At 44.8% G+C, this 17228-nt stretch overlaps 1 protein-coding gene across 1 annotated transcript in view; it reads right to left on the bottom strand.

Moving 5' to 3' along the window:
* Nucleotides 1-17228, bottom strand: part of DNAH9 (dynein axonemal heavy chain 9) — a 376944-nt gene that overhangs the window by 242054 nt on the left and 117662 nt on the right. Inside the window, exons 27-28 of the mRNA XM_015118601.3 lie at nucleotides 13845-14001; nucleotides 6002-6106 (exon numbers count right to left, since the gene is read on the bottom strand). Of these exons, the coding sequence (XP_014974087.3) occupies nucleotides 6002-6106; nucleotides 13845-14001 (262 nt within the window). The remainder of the gene's footprint in view (nucleotides 1-6001; nucleotides 6107-13844; nucleotides 14002-17228) is intronic.

The raw sequence follows: 17228 nt of genomic DNA, 5'->3' as shown, positions 1-17228 counted from the left end.
TTCAGCAGGTCTGGGGTCGGGCCTGAGACTCCGCATTTCTAACAAGCTCCCAGGGAGTGCTGGTGCTGTTGGTTCACAGTTTGAGTAGTGTGGGGCTAGATGACACCAGCCATGCCCGGCACCCTCCGCTGTCACTCTCAGGACACCTACCTGAAAGTCAATGAACTGTTCTTGCCACTGGGCTACGCTGCCCCATCACAGTTTCACTGTCCACAGTTGCCCCTCAGCCAGATGGTTTTACTGTCTCTTTCCAGTCTCTATGGCCCTTAAAATTGCACATCTTTCATGGAACGTATTTTCTGCCTTATCATTTGGATACTTTGCCTAGGTTTTCTTCTTTTTTTTTTTTTGGGATGGAGTCTTGCACTGTCGCCCAGGCTGGAGTGCAGTGGCGCGATCTTGGCTCACTGCAAGCTCCATCTCCTGGGTTCACACCATTCTCCTGCCTCAGCCTCCCGAGTAGCTGGGACTACAGGCACCCGCCACCACGCCCGGCTAAGTTTTTGTATTTTTTAGTAGAGACGGGGTTTCACCGTGTTAGCCAGGATGGTCTCGATCTCCTGACCTCGTGATCCGCCCACCTCAGCCTCCCAAAGTGCTGGGATGACAGGCGTGAGCCACCGCACCCGGCTAGGTTTTGCTTCTATATATTGCAAGCCAGCCCTGATGTCCAGTGATCAACCTTGTTATCTGCACAAGCGTTGCATGCCCGTCTGACCATAAGCGCTGCATTACTTGCCTGAGGATGACACCTTTCCTCTCATGACTGGAAGCTGCTGATCACAGAGGCTTCTGTCCCTGTATCTTCCCACTCAGGCTAGGGACTTGTGTCTGACTCACTCGGTGAAGTATTAAGGCCATGCTGTCTCTGTGCAGATGACATACTTTAAGGAGGTCATAGGCTAGCCCTATGCTATGGGGATCTTGGCTTTTTCTCCTCACCCCTCTACCTTGGCCCTTCTATTCTAGGAGAGTGGCACATTTTGTGGTCCCCCATGGTCATTCTCTTTTCAAGTCTTTGCCCCAAATGCCATGTGCTATTTAACATCCTCTCTGGCCTGCTCCACGCTTCCCACTGCAATGGCAGATTGAAGTCTGTTGCCTTTAGGAAGTGCAACCCACTCACCACTTTTTAAATATTTTAACATTTCTGGTGGGTTTTTTTTTCCCCCATTAGACTTTAAGCTTCTCTCTAAAGGGTGTCACATGGGAAGCTCCCTGGGCTATGAGACTGAAGCATTTGTTTGGTGCTTGGAGTACTTAGAGCCCTGCTCTGGTGGGCTCCCAAGTCTTTGCTGAATGATCTTCTGCTTCTACCTGCTTCCTGCCTCTACCCAACCCATTATCGGGGCTTGTACTGTAGGGAAGAGAAGAAAGTGCCAGGGATGCCTGGCCAGAGGGCATGGAGGGGGGACGGGGCAATGGGGTTGTCCTTGTGGCACATGTCCCCAGGCACAGATAACCCAAAGCATAGACAGCTGATTGCAATAGTAAAGAAGACATTCCAGAAAAAATTAAGTAATATCTTAGACATTTTTAAAATAGCAGAGTAATTTTTTTTGGAATTGCCACACTGAAGTTTTTCCCAAGTGGCTGTGTGACTTTGCTTGACCAGTCTGATGGAGACATGAGAACGTCCACTGACAAAGACGCTGTGGACCAGCAGCATAATCATTTTTGTAGGAGTTACTGGGAAGAGGAGCACAGACGGACAAGGAGTGGAGAGGAGGAGAGGGGAGGGTGGCAGAGAACTGTCAGCAGCTGGTGTGGCTTCTGAACCAATATGCCAGCCTGGATTGCTGTGGGAATAATTAAGTGCAATTTTCTCCTTGGATGGGTATTCAATTTCAAAAGTTACCAGCTCAGATTTTGCCTGGGCTGTTATCAGGCCACTTTCTTGAGAAATATATCTGATGGGTATGTTCCTAGATCAGAGTGTGACAGCATCAGGGACTCCCAAGTTGAACTTATTTCATTTGATTCCAGGAACAAACAGGAACTAAGTGATCTTAGAGAATGCATTGCTGACCTTGTGTTGAGCAGCTTCAAAATAAAGCAAAATATTAGATAGCAATAAAGCAAAAAATAGTAGATAGCAGTGTCTATCTACTATCCAGGGGGAACAATGGCTGTTGGGCACTGCCTCCTTGATTAGTACATTGTTAAGCTTGATAAGATAGCTTGAGGTTGTTCCAGTTGAGAAGGAGTGAAGGGCATAGAGAAGACCTGTGAGACCAAGATGTGAACCCTTTTTCCCTGCCCTGTGTATCCCAGCCTCTACTCTTCAACCCATTTCCTGCAGTGTTAAGATAGTAATCATCCTCATCACTATCACCACCATCATTATCACTATCATCACCACCATCCCCATCAGTGCCACCACCATCTCCATCATTGCCACCATCATCACCACCACCATCACCATCATCATTAACATTATCATCACTGCCACCACCACCATCATCATCATCACCATCATCACTGTCACCACCATCATCATCATCACCATCACCCCCATCATCACCACTGTCATCACCATCATCATCACTGCCATCACCATCATCATCACCATCATCACCACTACCACCACCATCATCATTACCACCATCACCATGATCATCTCCATCATCACTATCATCATTAGAATAATCATCACCACCACTACCACCACCATCACCATAATTGTTAACATTATCATCACTGCCACCACCATCATCATCATCACCATCATCACTGCCACCACCATCATCATCATCACCATCAGCCCCATCATCATCACTATCATCACCATCATCATCACTGCCGCCACCATCATCATCACCATCATCACCACCACCACCACCACCATCATTACCACCATCACTATCATCATCTCCATCATCACCATCATCATTAGAATAATCACCACCACTACCACCGCCATCACTATCATTGTTAACATTATCATCACTGCCACCACCATCATCATTACCATCACCTGCATCATCATCACTATCATCACCATCACCACCACCACCACCATCATCATTACCACCATCACCATGATCATCTCCATCATCACCATCATCATTAGAATAATCAACACCATTACCACCACTATCATCATCATCAGCATCACCACCATTAGCATAATGATCACCATCACCGCTACCATCACCACCATTAACATCATCATCATCACTAACATCACCACCACCACTACCATCATCATCAAAGCATTTGTTGAGTGACTATTCTCTGTAGGGCTTTAAAAAAAAGTGCTTTAGAGATATTAACTCATTTAAAAATTATCACAACTGCCTCAAGGAGGTGCTATTATTAACTCCCTTTACAGATGTGGATCTTGAGACATGGATATGCTCAAGGTCACACAGCTAGTAAGTGGCTGAGCCAGCATCAAACACTGGCATTATTCCTTATTCCAGGTTGTGAAGTGACCAGCCAAAGGTGAAAGCATCCAGGAAACATGTTTGATTTCTTATAAAAATCTGGATGTCTGGTCTCTCTTAAAAACGTAAAAGATCTGGCAACATTCAGCTTACATCCTTACAATGCAGAGGTGCGCTGGTAAATTTTTAACAACCAGCTCTCCAGGGGAGCAAAAATGCCCTTGATTCATAAAATTTGGCAGTTTTCATGATGGAAGGACTCTCACCATAGCCCATTTCAAGCTACACTCATGTGATGCTACTGAGATGCACACAACCAGCTCTTTTGAGCCAAGCTGGTCAAGGGTTTCAGTCCAAGAGTGTCCAGGCTAGCCATTTGTCTTCCTTCCTCTACTAACTGCTGCTGAACAGAACAAACCCAAAGAAGGAGAAAAACCATATTTTACCACTGGAAACCAGGGAAGAGCCTCACGTTCCAGCAACTTTCTGATCTTTACCAAGGAAGAGTGTGGACAAGAGTCAGTGGCTGTCAAACATGAGAGATGGAAAGACAGACCACCTCAGTGAGTGAAGGGACCTGGCAGAGCCCTTTGACTGCCTGTGGCTTTCGGTGCAGCTGGAGATGAAGGTGGCATGGATTTGCGGATGGTGTGAGCCCTACCTCTGTTCAGCTTTGCGGTTGCTTCAGCGCCCCACCCACAGCCCCACGTCCAAGCCTACCTGTGAAAAGGACAGTCTGTAGGATGAGAGGTGACAACATGTGGGAGCTATGTGGATGGATGCTGGCTCCTGCCAGGGCAAAGGGGGACAGGGATGATGCTGGCTCAGTCATCTTTCCCTACCAGGGGCGACCTTTTGCCTGATGTTTCCTCCAACCCCTCTTCTGCCACCCTCCCCTCAATCCCGCTCTCTTGCCTTAGAAAAATGTCAGTCAAGCTAAACGCTTTCCTTATTCCTTTGTCTGGACCTGAAAAGATTACAGAAACCTGTAGGGACCAAAGAGTCTCTCATAGCTACGTTTTTCTTTTTCTGTACCGTGCGCATACTGTTTTGGAAATGAAAGCAAACACAAGCAACATTAAACCATTTTTGATTGTATGGTGTGCGGCACACACTGGGAGCACCAGGCACATCATTGTCCCAAGCACCTCACCACAGCTTTGATCATCACATGATGGCCTTGTGATTGCTTTGCTCTGTTGAGATAAGGGCAGGATGTGGGTTCTGAAACAAGCCGCCCCTAGCAGGAGATGGGGGCGTTCAGCCTACAGGGAGGGGTATGGAATAGATGCTGGCAAACGATGTGCTTTATCTTGGAGATGGGGTTCCTAGGGGAATGGAGCCTGCACAGCTGCAGTAAGAATCCCTGCGAGAGACCCCTGACTTGCCCTCAGCCACCAGTTTTCCTATTGCTTAGCCCCTCCTTCACATTGCTGCCAAATAGAGGGGCAATCTCCCTCCCAGATGTCTCTGGGGGTTCCCTGCTGCCTGCTGAGGAAGGCATTTCAGCCTGCTACTATTGGGTTCAAACTTGCCTCTCCAGCCTTATTTTCTCCTTTGGCATTTTACCCACTAGAAACCAGATCAGTGCCCACATCTGCACCCGGACAGCGTCAGTGAGGGCACAGGGTGCACCTACCAACCTTCCCACTTTCCAAAAGTCTACCCATGGACAAGGTACAGTTCCCTTCTGATGTTCAGTTTTTCCACATGTATAATGGGGAGAATAGTGGCTTGCAGGGCCATGGTGGAAAGACGTGAAAGATCTTTCATGATGTGAAAGATGATGTATGAAAAGTGCCTGGTACAGAATTTCAACAAAAGCTTATTCACGTTCCCCTTTCCCCTTCTCCTGCTCCTATTGTTCATGGGATCCTGACCCAAATCCAGAATCTTCTCCATCTTTTCAAGGTAATGCATTTGGAAGTCTCATGCTCAGTCAGAATTGAAGTCACCTCTAGAACACTGAAAGTACTCACGTCTATCTCGAGAGCTCATTTTTTTTTTTTGTTAGAGATCACATTCTATTCAACTAGGAAAGTTCACCTGTCTTTTGCGTAACACTTGCTACGTTGTAGGTGTTTAATAAATGCTTTCTGGATGACTTGAAAGACAAGTGGCATGCTTACATAAAATCTCACCCCAAAAGTAACTTCATTAAAAAAACATTCATGCTGTATTCTTCATTTTATTAAGCTGAGCGTGGTGGAACAACTTGCCCAAAGATTCCAAAAGGAAATAAAATAACTGAAATTTAAGCCTTGGTTTATAACCAAAGAACATGGCCTTTCCAAGGAGCTGAGCTCTGCCATCTTCATGTTTCTGCACCCAGAGGAAGCAGGTAGGACAGATCTTCTTTCTGCCCATTTTACAGAGAACAAAACAGAGTCCCAAAGCCAAGTAAATGGATCTACTTTGGTGGGTAACTGAAGGATAACCATTTTGAAGGATAGCCTCCCTGGAGCCTGATTTTAGAGGGTGGAGAAAGGGGCATGAAACGACAAGAGAAAAAGGGACGCAGATGCTAAGGAGAGGTCGAAAACAAGAGGACATAGACTTCTGCAGTGATCAACATAAAGATGGCAAGGCTCCCACCAACTTCCGGCCCCTACCTGCACCGCCACCACTGACAAGACCTCCACGGAGATTCGATTAAACTCATCAAAGCAGCCCCAGGCGCCCGTCTGAGCGAGGCCTTTGTAGATGTTGCCACAAGACTGCAAGAAAATGTACAAAGATTAAATTACCGGCAGGCCAGGCTTATCAATACGTGTTGAAGTCATTCTCCATCCGCTGTATTACAGATACTTCTAGTCCCCCTAAAGACCACTGGTCAGAAATTTGTATTAAAATTTCAAGAACAATTAAATGTTTGATGGTTATGGGGTGTCAACAGAAGTCACAGGATTAAACAGAACCTTTTCAAGACACTTGGGTGAAAATCCCTTTAAAATGTCACCAGGGTTGCATTATTGTTGATTCTGTAGCTTTCAAAATCCCAGGAAATGAATAAAAGATGATTTTTCTTATGCTATACAGACAAAAAGCCTTCCACCCAGCCTTTGTCATGAACCGATGGAAAAATTTATGTCTGTATCTTTAAATCTATGCCCAACCACCCAGGTTTTTCCAGAGTGGTGAGGTAGCTGGAGACAAAGACAGGTGAGGAGGTGATAACATCTGTTAAAAAAACAAACAAACCAAAAAACACTAAAGGTAAATCTTTTCAAATGAGAGTGAGGAATGAATTTACAAGGGAATAATGTATTTCTGTCCTAAAAGTAAAAGCCATCCTGGGTATTCAATATGAACTGGTAAGTGATGGGGCAACATAAAGGAATAGGTTTCTGGGAGACACTCACAAGGTCATTGGCAAGGATACGTCATTAAAATACCAGGGAAACGCAAATAATGGAAAAGTACCATTCATTTATTCAGCGGGCATTTTCTTTTTTCTTTTTCTTTTTTTTTTTTTTTTTTTTTTTTTTTGAGACGGAGTCTCACTCTGTTGCCCAGGCTGGAGTGCAGTGGTGTGATCTTGGCTCACTGCAACTTCCACCTTCCAGGTTCAAGTGATTCTCCTGCCTCAGCCTCCCGAGTAGCTGGGATTACAGGCGTGCACCACCATTTCTAGCTAATTTTTGTACTTTTAGTAGAGATGGGGTTTCACCATGTTGGTCAGGGCTGGTCTCAAACTCCTGACCTCACGATCTGCCCGCCTCGGCCTCCCAAAGTGCTGGAATGACAGGCATGAGCCACCATGCCCAGCCTTCAGTGGGCATTTTTTGACAATCAGCTCTGTGCACAGGTCATGTGCTGGACACAGGGGAGCTCAGTCTAAGAACTTTTGGTCAGGTTGAGGAGATAAGGTATATACATAAAAACAGGAAAATTACTGCATCAGTAGTGGTTTCATTGAATAATATAAACCACAAATGTCATGGAGTTCACAGAAGAGTGGGTCAGCATGCTCCCGAGTGATCAGTTTTGCTAAAGAGGTGAAAGTCAGATGGCAGCACAATAGCACCTCCCAAAGTTTATTCCGCGGAACCGTAGGCCTGAAAGATGCTCTTCGAAGAAAGGGCTTTTTGGTCAAGCAAATTTGGGAAACACATTCTTCAACCCATTTTGGCCCAGTTACTATTTGTATTAGCATTTAAGGGCTCTGAGAAGTCCTGTAACAAAAACATTAGTTTCACTGCATTACATGGCTAGGATTAGAGTTAGAAGATACGGGGATCTCACAGAAAACGACATGCTTTAGGACACACATGAGAAATGATGGCTTTATAGGACGGGGTGTCTGTGTAGACAGAATGGAAGGGGTGAGGCTTTCCAGGAGGAGGAAGATTATGGAAGAAATACAAGCAGAATAATGGTGTGTGCAGAGAAAAATGACAGAGCCATTTTGATTGGAAAGTTGAATTACTAAAGGAAGTCATGGTTGTAAAAAGTCTTGAATTACTATGAGGGATCTTTGGAGGTTTGCAGCAGAGAACACGAGCAGAGCAATGGTATGAGGGGATTGGTCTAACTGCCACATAGGCTAGGTAGGATGTAGGGCCAACTTTATTTATTTATTTATTTATTTATTTATTTATTTATGTATTTATTTAGTTATTTTGAGATGGAGTCTTGCTCTGTCACCCAGGCTGGAGAGAAGTGGTGCAATCTCAGTTCACTGCAACCTCTCCCTCCCGGGTACAAGCAATTCTCCTGTCTCAGCCTCCTAAGTGGCTGAGATTACAGGCGTGCACCACCACGCACAGCTAATTTTTGTATGTTTAGTGGAGACGGGGTTTCACCACGTTGGCCAGGCTGGTCTCGAACTCCTGGCCTCAAGTGATCCGCCTGTCTTGGCCTACCAAAGTGTTTGGATTACAGGCGTGAGTCACTGCGCCTGGTTGTAGGGCAGACTTTAAAGAGGAAGAGAAAAATAAAACCCACCTTTCATTGAGCTTCTGGAATTAAGAGATTTCTTTTTTCATTCATTGCAACAAATATTTATTGAGTATGTACTATGTGCTGGAGATGGTTCTGGGTCATGAAGAATCAGAAGAACAAGATAGACAATGCCTCTATTCTCATGGGTCTCACGTTCCCATGAGGAAAATAGACAATAAGCAGTAACAACAAATCAGGCAGTGATAAAGCCCCACGGGAGTCTTAAAATGGGGGTGACATGGAGACTTCAGATTGAGCCATCAGGGACATTCTGTCTGAGGTGGTCATGGAAGTTCCAGGCGTTGTGTTTCTGTGCCTTAAATCAGGGGTCCCCAGCCTCTGGGCCACTGTCCGTGGTCTGTTAAGGAACCAGGCTGCACAGCAGGAGGTGAGCGCAGGTGAGTGAGCAAAGCTTCATCTGTATTGACAGCTGCTTCCCATCACCTGCATTATTGCCTGAGCTCCGTCTCCTGTCAGATCAGTGGCAGCATTGGATTCTCAAGAGAGCATGAGCCCTATTGTAAATTGCACATGTGAGGGATCTAGGCTGGGTGCTCCTTATGAGAATCTAATGCCTGATGATCTGTCACTGTCTCCCATCACCCCCAGATGGAATCATCTAGTTGCAGGAAGAGACGACCAGGGCCCCCACTGATTCTACATGATGGTGAGTTGTATAATTATTTCATTGTATATTACAATGTAATAATAATAGAAATAAAGTGCACAACAAATGTAATGTGCTTGAATCATCCCGAGACCATCCCGCACTACTGCAGTCTATGGAAAAATAGGCGTCCATGAAACTGGTCCCTCATGCCAAAATGGTTGGGGACCACTGCCTTACATTATTCCATTTCATTTGCAAAACAATCCAAGTGTCACAAATACTAAGTGGAAATTCAGAAATCGACATCCATGTTTAACTATTCACAATATTTAAGATATGGAATCAACCTGTGTGTCCATCAATGGATGAACTCATAAAGAAAATGTAGTGTATACACACATTGCAATACTGTTCAGCCATTGAAAAGAATGAAATCCTGTCATTTACAGCAACAGGGATGGAACTGGAGGATGTTATCTTAAGTGAAAGAAGCCAGGCACAGAAAGACAAATACCACATGCTCTCACTCATATGTGAGAGCTAAAAAAGTTGATCTCATGGAGGTAGAGAGTAGAATGATGGTTACCAGAGACTGGGAAGGGTAGGGGGAAGGAGAAGATGAAGAGAAGTTGGTTAATCGGTACAAACATACAGCTAGACATAAGAAATAAGTTATCATGTTCAACAGCACAATAGGGGACTATGGTTACTAATAATTTATTTTATATTTCATTATAGCTAGAAGAGGAGATTTGGAATATTCCCAACACAAAGAAACAATAAATCTTTGGGATGATGGTTATCCTAATTACCCTGATTCGATCATTATACATTGTATATGTGTATCAAAATATAACATGTACCCCATTAATATGTACAATTATGATGTATAAAAAGATGTTTTAAAAATTCAATTTTTAACAGTGATTTTGAAAGCTTTTCAAACTGAGGACCCTTTTTATAAAATGAAAACCCAAAATATAAAATAAACGAAGTGGAGTTTCCACAGGTGGATGCTTGTCACCCCCACAATTCTCCCCCACCCCAGGGCCTGCGGCTGAACCCCAGGACCCTAAAGTAACCCTTGTGTTTAGTTCACCACGTATCTCCTGGTCCTATCGGTGAGACTGGGGCATTATCTTGCTGTGGGATGGTGAACTTTGGGACTAGGAGAATGGAAAGAATAGGGCAAAGGCCTGGAAGTGAGAAGGGTGCCGAAGGCAGAATCGACATTGGTGACCAATTAGAGGTGGGGAAGGAAGGACATGAAGTAACCAGGGTGCCTGAAGCTTTCCACCAGGATCTCAGGGACAATGAAATAGTTCTTCCTGATGATGGGGAATCTGGCAGAGAGAAAGGAAGGATGCTAATCACAATGCAAGAGAAGGGCATTCGAGAGACATCCACTGCTCCATTAGAGAGAGATGGGACTAGGACTCGGGTGAAGCTGGAGAATAGACATGCCTCCATAAAGGAGCCATAGGTATACACATCACACTGGAAATTATAAAAGAGGATCAGCAAATGAGACCGAGAAGCCAGGAGACCAGAGACTCAGGAGGAGGATTGTGTAAGTATAGCATTTCCGAAGTGAAGGGAGTAGGGTCTTAAGAAAAAGTGTAGTATCCACAATACGGCCGCTGCAGAGAGGGCTGGAAATAATTCCAAACACTTTCAGGTTTGGAACCATTTGATGTCCCTGCAGTAGCATCTCCAAATTGAGGTCAAGAGGGGAAAGTATTGCGGCTATAATATAAAGGATGTTTCGGCACTAAAACTGCAGTCATTTTCAGAGAAAGTGGCTGTTTTTATAGGTTTTCCATCGAGGATAACAGAGTAAAGCAATAACTTTCCCTTTGCTTCACGTCTTTGCACCGTTCTCCTGTTCTCCTGTTCTCCCCAGCTCACTGCACGCCCAGTCCTCATGAGTTAAGTGAGGTGATGCTGCTTATAGGATTTCTAAGGCAGAGGAGATTGCGAGGGTCCTTGACCACAGCCTAGACTCTCCTCTTCAATCTCTCCCTTTGCTTCACTGCAGGCTCCCTCCCCATGTTCCTGAGGTATCACTTACCTGGTTACATTTTAAGCCTCTTATGCTCTTCCATGTCTACTACCGCATCAGCTGGTTCCTCATTCCCTCTGGTTTGAATGACTGAGATGCTCTCACCAAAACCTTATCCTGCTTCCAGTCTCTTCCTTTCTCACTTCATGGGATGGCCAATCTTTATGCTTTTGCTGCAGTTCTGAAGCCTGCAGATTCTTTCTGCAGCCCCCACTTCAAAGTGAGATGCTTTCAGTGGCTTTCAGTCCTCCCCCTCCTTATCTCCTGTTTTTGATCCTCTCTAAGGCAGCTTAGCCCTTGTTCCATATTTATTTCCAGCTTTAACTATGGACAGACCTGAACAGAGTATATTGCTGTGAGTGTCATGAATGACACATCAAAACCTCCCCTGGAGAAGTGCACAGCAGCTCTTCCCGACCTCTCACCTTTTTTCTCCTTCTCCCAGGCGAGTCCTGTGAGGTGGGCTCACGGGGTGAAGTCAGAATGAGGGCTGGGGACAGATACTGGCCACACATAGAACTTGGTCATGGCTTTAAAGCTGACATTCTAATGGGTTAGAATGTGTGAAAATACCTCATGCTCTCTCTGTCACCAACCCCAAAACTGAGCCTTGGTTTTCACATCCTCCACATGTCTTTCCTGACCAGCTCACTCTGTGGCTCTCCCCCTACTCTGGAATATTCCAGGGTCTAAAGTTTGTAGGGCACATAAGCACCCAGGATTATGCTATCTGGGCATTAACTAGCTCCCCTGATGATAACATATACCCCTTGTCCCTCCAAATAAAACTGGGTTATACTCTGTCTATCTATCTATCTATCTATCTATCTATCTATCTATCTATCTATCTATCTATCTATCTCAATCTCTCTCTCTCTCTCTCTCTATCAATCATCCATCCATCATTTATCTATCTGAAATCCATCTACCATTTATCCTCTCTCTCTCTCTTTCTCTCTCTCTCCATATGATCTGTTTTTGGCATCCTTCCACAATGCCCCGCACATGCTGAGCAATGGCAATACTCAATAAATTAATTGGATTGCGAGTGTTTTACCATAAAAAATAATTCTGAACAGCCGGAAAACAAACGGAGAGGAAGTTTGCAAACAGCTTAGTGTGGCTGTTTGGTTACCTGGGATATTTGGTGTCCAGGAAGGGAACACCTTCCTTCTGGCGTGTTTCACTGTGGCTATGCTTATTTATGATGCTCTACCCTGTGTCTAGCTTCTACTCCATGAAAGCTTAGCCTATTGTTGAAAAAAAAAAAAAAAAAAACAAGGATAGACTCCCCCGTTCACCCTGTACTTTTAAAGGAACTCGTGGGGTTAGGGTTCAGTGATTGGTTTTGATAGAAGTGAGTAAAATGACTATCGTGAACCCTGCCCATGGAACCAACTTATCATTTCCTGCTTGGTATTCTAGGTGTGACTTTGAAGAAATCTGGCTGATGTTCTTCAATCAATACAACACGTCTTCTACATCCAAATGAGTGTATCTTTCAGAATGTTCCCTTTGGGAGACTACTTACTTCAGCAGTGCTGCTGCCATTGCTCAACTATAGAAGAATCTAGAAACATAAAAGAATCCCTAAGGCTGAGGTCATTTCTATAAAGGGGGAAAAAATTCCACCTTTCTGTTCCAGCCCGACTTAAAGAGAAACATTATCTCAATGTGTTCATCAATAAAAGCAACTGTGCTAAAATTTAGGGGATGGAGACCATGTGGAAGACTAGCTTTTTGGGTCTAGATCCTTGCTTTGTTTACTTACCATGAAAAAACATGGTGCCACAGGATGCTGCAACTCTACACAACAAAATTATGCTACAGAAATGATTAAATGATAGAGGATGAATCTCATTTACAGAGTGCTATACGTGGTAATGGCAAGCATTATTTCTAAAATTATAACTACATTAACTTTATTTTACAGTCAATATATCACATGACTTTTATATATAAATGTTTAATCTATTTAATGCAACTTTTTTTTTTTTCCACTCCAGATTTATCTGCATGTCATCCTGTTGACAAAAGGGACTTACGGCAGTTTACAAAAACACATACAATATAACAAAAATAATGAGAGAGGGAGATAATCTGTTATTACATTTGTGTTTTAAAAAAAGAAGCTATGTAAGGTTCGGTTGTGAGCAGAATATTTCTGGCTAAAGAAGTGACCTCATGCGCCTTTTGTTTCTCTGGCTTTTCTCGGTGACTCAGAACCTGGAACACAGTGGTTCTTAAAAAATGGTAAGTGCCTGAATGAATATTAGCTTTGCGCTTGTCTTCTGTGGGCCTCTGTGCTCTGAGTCAGGGTTGATTAGCCTGCTTTCAGAAATCACGCCTGCCCTTGCAGAATATTCTGCCCCTGTTGATATTCTGGGGAATGTCCACTTCTACAGAAGAGCACAAATACGTCAAGCTTTTATGTGAAGACAACTGCCTTCGTATTCGCTACTCGTGAGCCTTTCTGTGTTTCTAGGTCAAATAGGGAAATTAGGACTTTGGATATATGTTCAGTTTCTTCATTTTACAGGTAATAGAAGGAAGAGCCAAAAAGATGAAGTCAGCCATCCATAGTCAGAGCTCATTGGTGGAATTAGAATACAAAGGGCTGTGCTTTCTTATCACATGAAAGCCTTATAGGGAGGCCAACAAACTCCAGGGTTCAAAGGTCCAACTTTACCACGAAGGAGCAAGCAGAGACCTCCTGATCTGGGCTTCGAGACCTGGGGAAGCTGGATCAGGGTGGCACGGATGCGTCTCAGCCCTGGTTTGGCTGCCCTGAGTTCCTATCCCCCACCCCCACAACCCAGGAAGCTGGGTGGAACTGTACCTTGTAATCCATCTGCTCTGAGCAGTTGAACACATAGACCAGGATGCCCAGTGCACGGCCCAGGTCCTTGGTGGTCTCGGTCTTGCCTGTGCCTGCAGGTCCTGCGGGAGCCCCACTCATGGTCAGGTGCAGGGACTGGGTGAGGGTGATGTAGCACCTGCCAAACACGGGAGGGCATAGGTCATCATCCTTGGGGGCCCAGTGAGATAAGACTAAGGCCCAATGCCAAGTGAGATCTGGCATAGCTTCTGAAAAGGAAAGCCAAGAGCCCTGCCCCTCTTGCCTGCTCCCAACAGCACTGTGGGGAGGACATTCTAGAGGGCAAGCTCGTCACAGTGCTCCCTCCATACAGGGCATCAGAGGCTCCCTGTCAGGTTCTTCTTCTTCTGGGTCTGCTTGCTCCTCCAGCTCCATTTCTCACTGTTCCCCTCCTCTGAGACACAGACCTCTGCAGTCCAGTCACACACAGCTCCGTTCATCTGCCAGACACACTAGAACTGAGCTTGTCCCTGCTCCTTGCCCAACCCATCCCCCAACTCTTTGAGTCGACCTGGATGATGTTCCTCTTTAATCTTTGCCTGGCTAATGGCCACTAATTCCTCAGGACTCACATTTGGCTTCACCCACTAAGTGTTCCTGGATCCCCCAACACCGGGGTGAGTGAGCAGAGGCTCCCTCAGCTCAGCTAGACTCCACTTGAACTTCCTGTGACATATATTGTATATATCTTCAGTATACATCTTCATAGGGTACATGAAGGCAGGGCAATATCTTATTCATTGTTTCATCTCCAGAACTTAGCACACTCTAGGCACATACAGGCCCTCAAAAACTATTTATAAACCATAAATGAATCTGTGAATGAATGGATCACATTCAATCCATTTAATCCTTTTGGGCCTCTTTTTACCAGTAACAATAAAATAAACTCAGCTTTAAGTTTACTTCTGGTACTATTAAAAAGGACTTATAGTTCTTAAAAAGTAATAAAAAATACCATATGATTCAGCAACTCCCCTCTTAGGAATTTACACAGGATAAATAAGAATATATGTTTACACAAAGACTTGTGTGTAGCACAATATCTACCTGTTCACAGTCCTTGTTCATAGCAGCAGTGTTCATAACAGCAAAAAACTAGAAACAACCCAAATATCTACCAACAGTGAATGGATAAGCAAAATGTGGTAACTCATAGAGTGTAATACTCTTCAGCAATATAAAGGAATGAAGTATCGAACATGCTACAGAATGGACGAACCTCAAAAACATTACTGTGAGTGAAAGAAGCCAGATATGGGAGATTGTATGTTGTCAGGTGGGGTGCAGTGGCTCGCGCCTGTAATCCCAGCACTTTGGGAGGCCAAGGCAGATGGATAGCTTGAGCCCAGGAGTTTGAGATCAGGCTGGGCAACATAGCAAAACCCCATCTCAACAACAACAACAACAAAACCCCAAAAAACCAATTAGATGAGTGTGGTGGAGTGCGCCTGTAATTCCAGCTACTTAGTGGGCTGAGGTGGAATGATTGTTTGAGCCTGGGAGGAGGAGGTTGCAGTCAGCTGAGATCATGTCATTGCACTCCAGCCTGGGTGATACAGTGAAATCCTGTCTCAAAAAAGAGATTATATGTTGTCATTCCATTGATATGAAATGTCCAGAAAAGACAAATTAAGATAGCCAGCAGATTAGTGGCTGCCTGAGGTTTGGAGTGAGAGAAGGAAATTATTGCAAATAGGGTGAAGGAAATGTTCTACAACTGGATGATGGTGATGGTCATACAACTCTATTTACTAAAAATCATCCAATTGTACATTGTACACCTGCAGTGGGTGAACTTTAAGGCATGTAATTTATGCCTCAATACCTCAATAAAGCTGATAAAATTGTGCCGCTGTTCTAACTTTTTAATATCTAGCAAATCAATACATAGACTCTCAACTTACAGGTGTGGCTGTGTGGGAGGGTGTCCAAAATTAATTCTCTCTGTTTCTGAATCTGATGTTGTGAGATGACCAGAGACTCTGAGACTCTGAAGATGCCACCTTCATGTCAGATGGTGGCTGGGTTTCTACTGTCTTGACTAAACCTTGGACCGAAATGGTTTTTTTTTTTTTTTCCTTTTCCTTTTAAAAAACAGAGACAGGGTCTCGCTATGTTGCTCAGGCTAATCTCAAACTCCTGGACTCAAGTGATCCACCCCTCTCAGCCTCCCAAAGTGCTGAGATTATAGGTGTGAGCCATTGTGTTCAGCCCCCAGATGGTTTTGAAAGTCTTTAAGTTCCCTTTTTCTCCTTTAATTAAGTGCAAAATTCCCTTATCTGTTTCAGCCTTTGAAAGGCTGAATGTTGCCCTTCAGACCTGCCACAAGGCACGATGAGGTGAGTCAGGCTTAGGGTGAAAAGTTGGGTCTGGTCTTGTCCTTCTTGGCCGTTGTTACCATTTGGTAACACTTCTCTTTCTCGTCTCTCTCAAGCATTCCCAGCTAGATATTCACGGAGCCCTATGCGCGGCCTTACCTGCACCTGCCCTCCGGTGCTCTTGAGTTTCTGGCTCCAGGTGGATCCCATGCCTGCTACCTCTCCCAGCCTCGGGCTTCCTCTACAACTGCTCAGGGCCTGCCACAGCCCCCTACCTCCCAGGAGGACAAGCTGCCTGAACTAGCAGAGTCTTCAAGCCCCGACAACTCACCTCCTCACCTTCCTTCCCTCTCATTGCCTTTCTGTCCCACAGCTGTCCCCTCTGCCAGCTGAGGGCACATCACAGGCCTCTTTACTCTGGAGCTGCAGGGCTCTCAGAGAGTTTGGGAGTCCAGAAACACCAGGTTTCACAAAAATATAAGTTGCATAGAAAAAGTTAAGAATTCCTGAAAATAAATACATGGGACTGGGTCCATCTCTTTTTGAGCATCTACTGAGCTTTTGGGGGAAATGTCAAAATATCATTATCTTTTGGGGGAAATGTCAAAATATCATTATCTTCCCCTCATAAGAACAGAACTCCAGAAATGGAAGGGATTTCCAATCTCCTACTTTACATATGGGGAGACTGGGGTTCAGGGAGGGACAGTGGGCTGTCTAGTGAGTTTGAAGGCAGGGTCATTGGGGCTTTCACTCAGGCCATGAGAAAAAACACATAAAAAAGAAAGACAGGACCGGGCATGGTGGCTCATGCCTGTAATCCTAGCACTTTGGGGCCGAGGCAGGTGGATCACCTGAGGTCAGCAGTTCAAGACCAGACTGGCCAACATGGTGAAATCCTGTCTCTACTAAAATTACAAAATTAGCTGGGCGTGGTGGCACGCACCTGTAACCCCAGGTGCTCAGGATGCTGAGGCCAGAGAATTGCTTAAACCTGGGAGGCAGAGGTTACAGTGAGCTGAGA

Source organism: Macaca mulatta, chromosome 16 (assembly GCF_049350105.2).
Source record: "Macaca mulatta isolate MMU2019108-1 chromosome 16, T2T-MMU8v2.0, whole genome shotgun sequence".
NCBI classification, from domain to species: domain Eukaryota; kingdom Metazoa; phylum Chordata; class Mammalia; order Primates; family Cercopithecidae; genus Macaca; species Macaca mulatta.
This window is presented reverse-complemented; position numbering and strand designations above follow the sequence as displayed.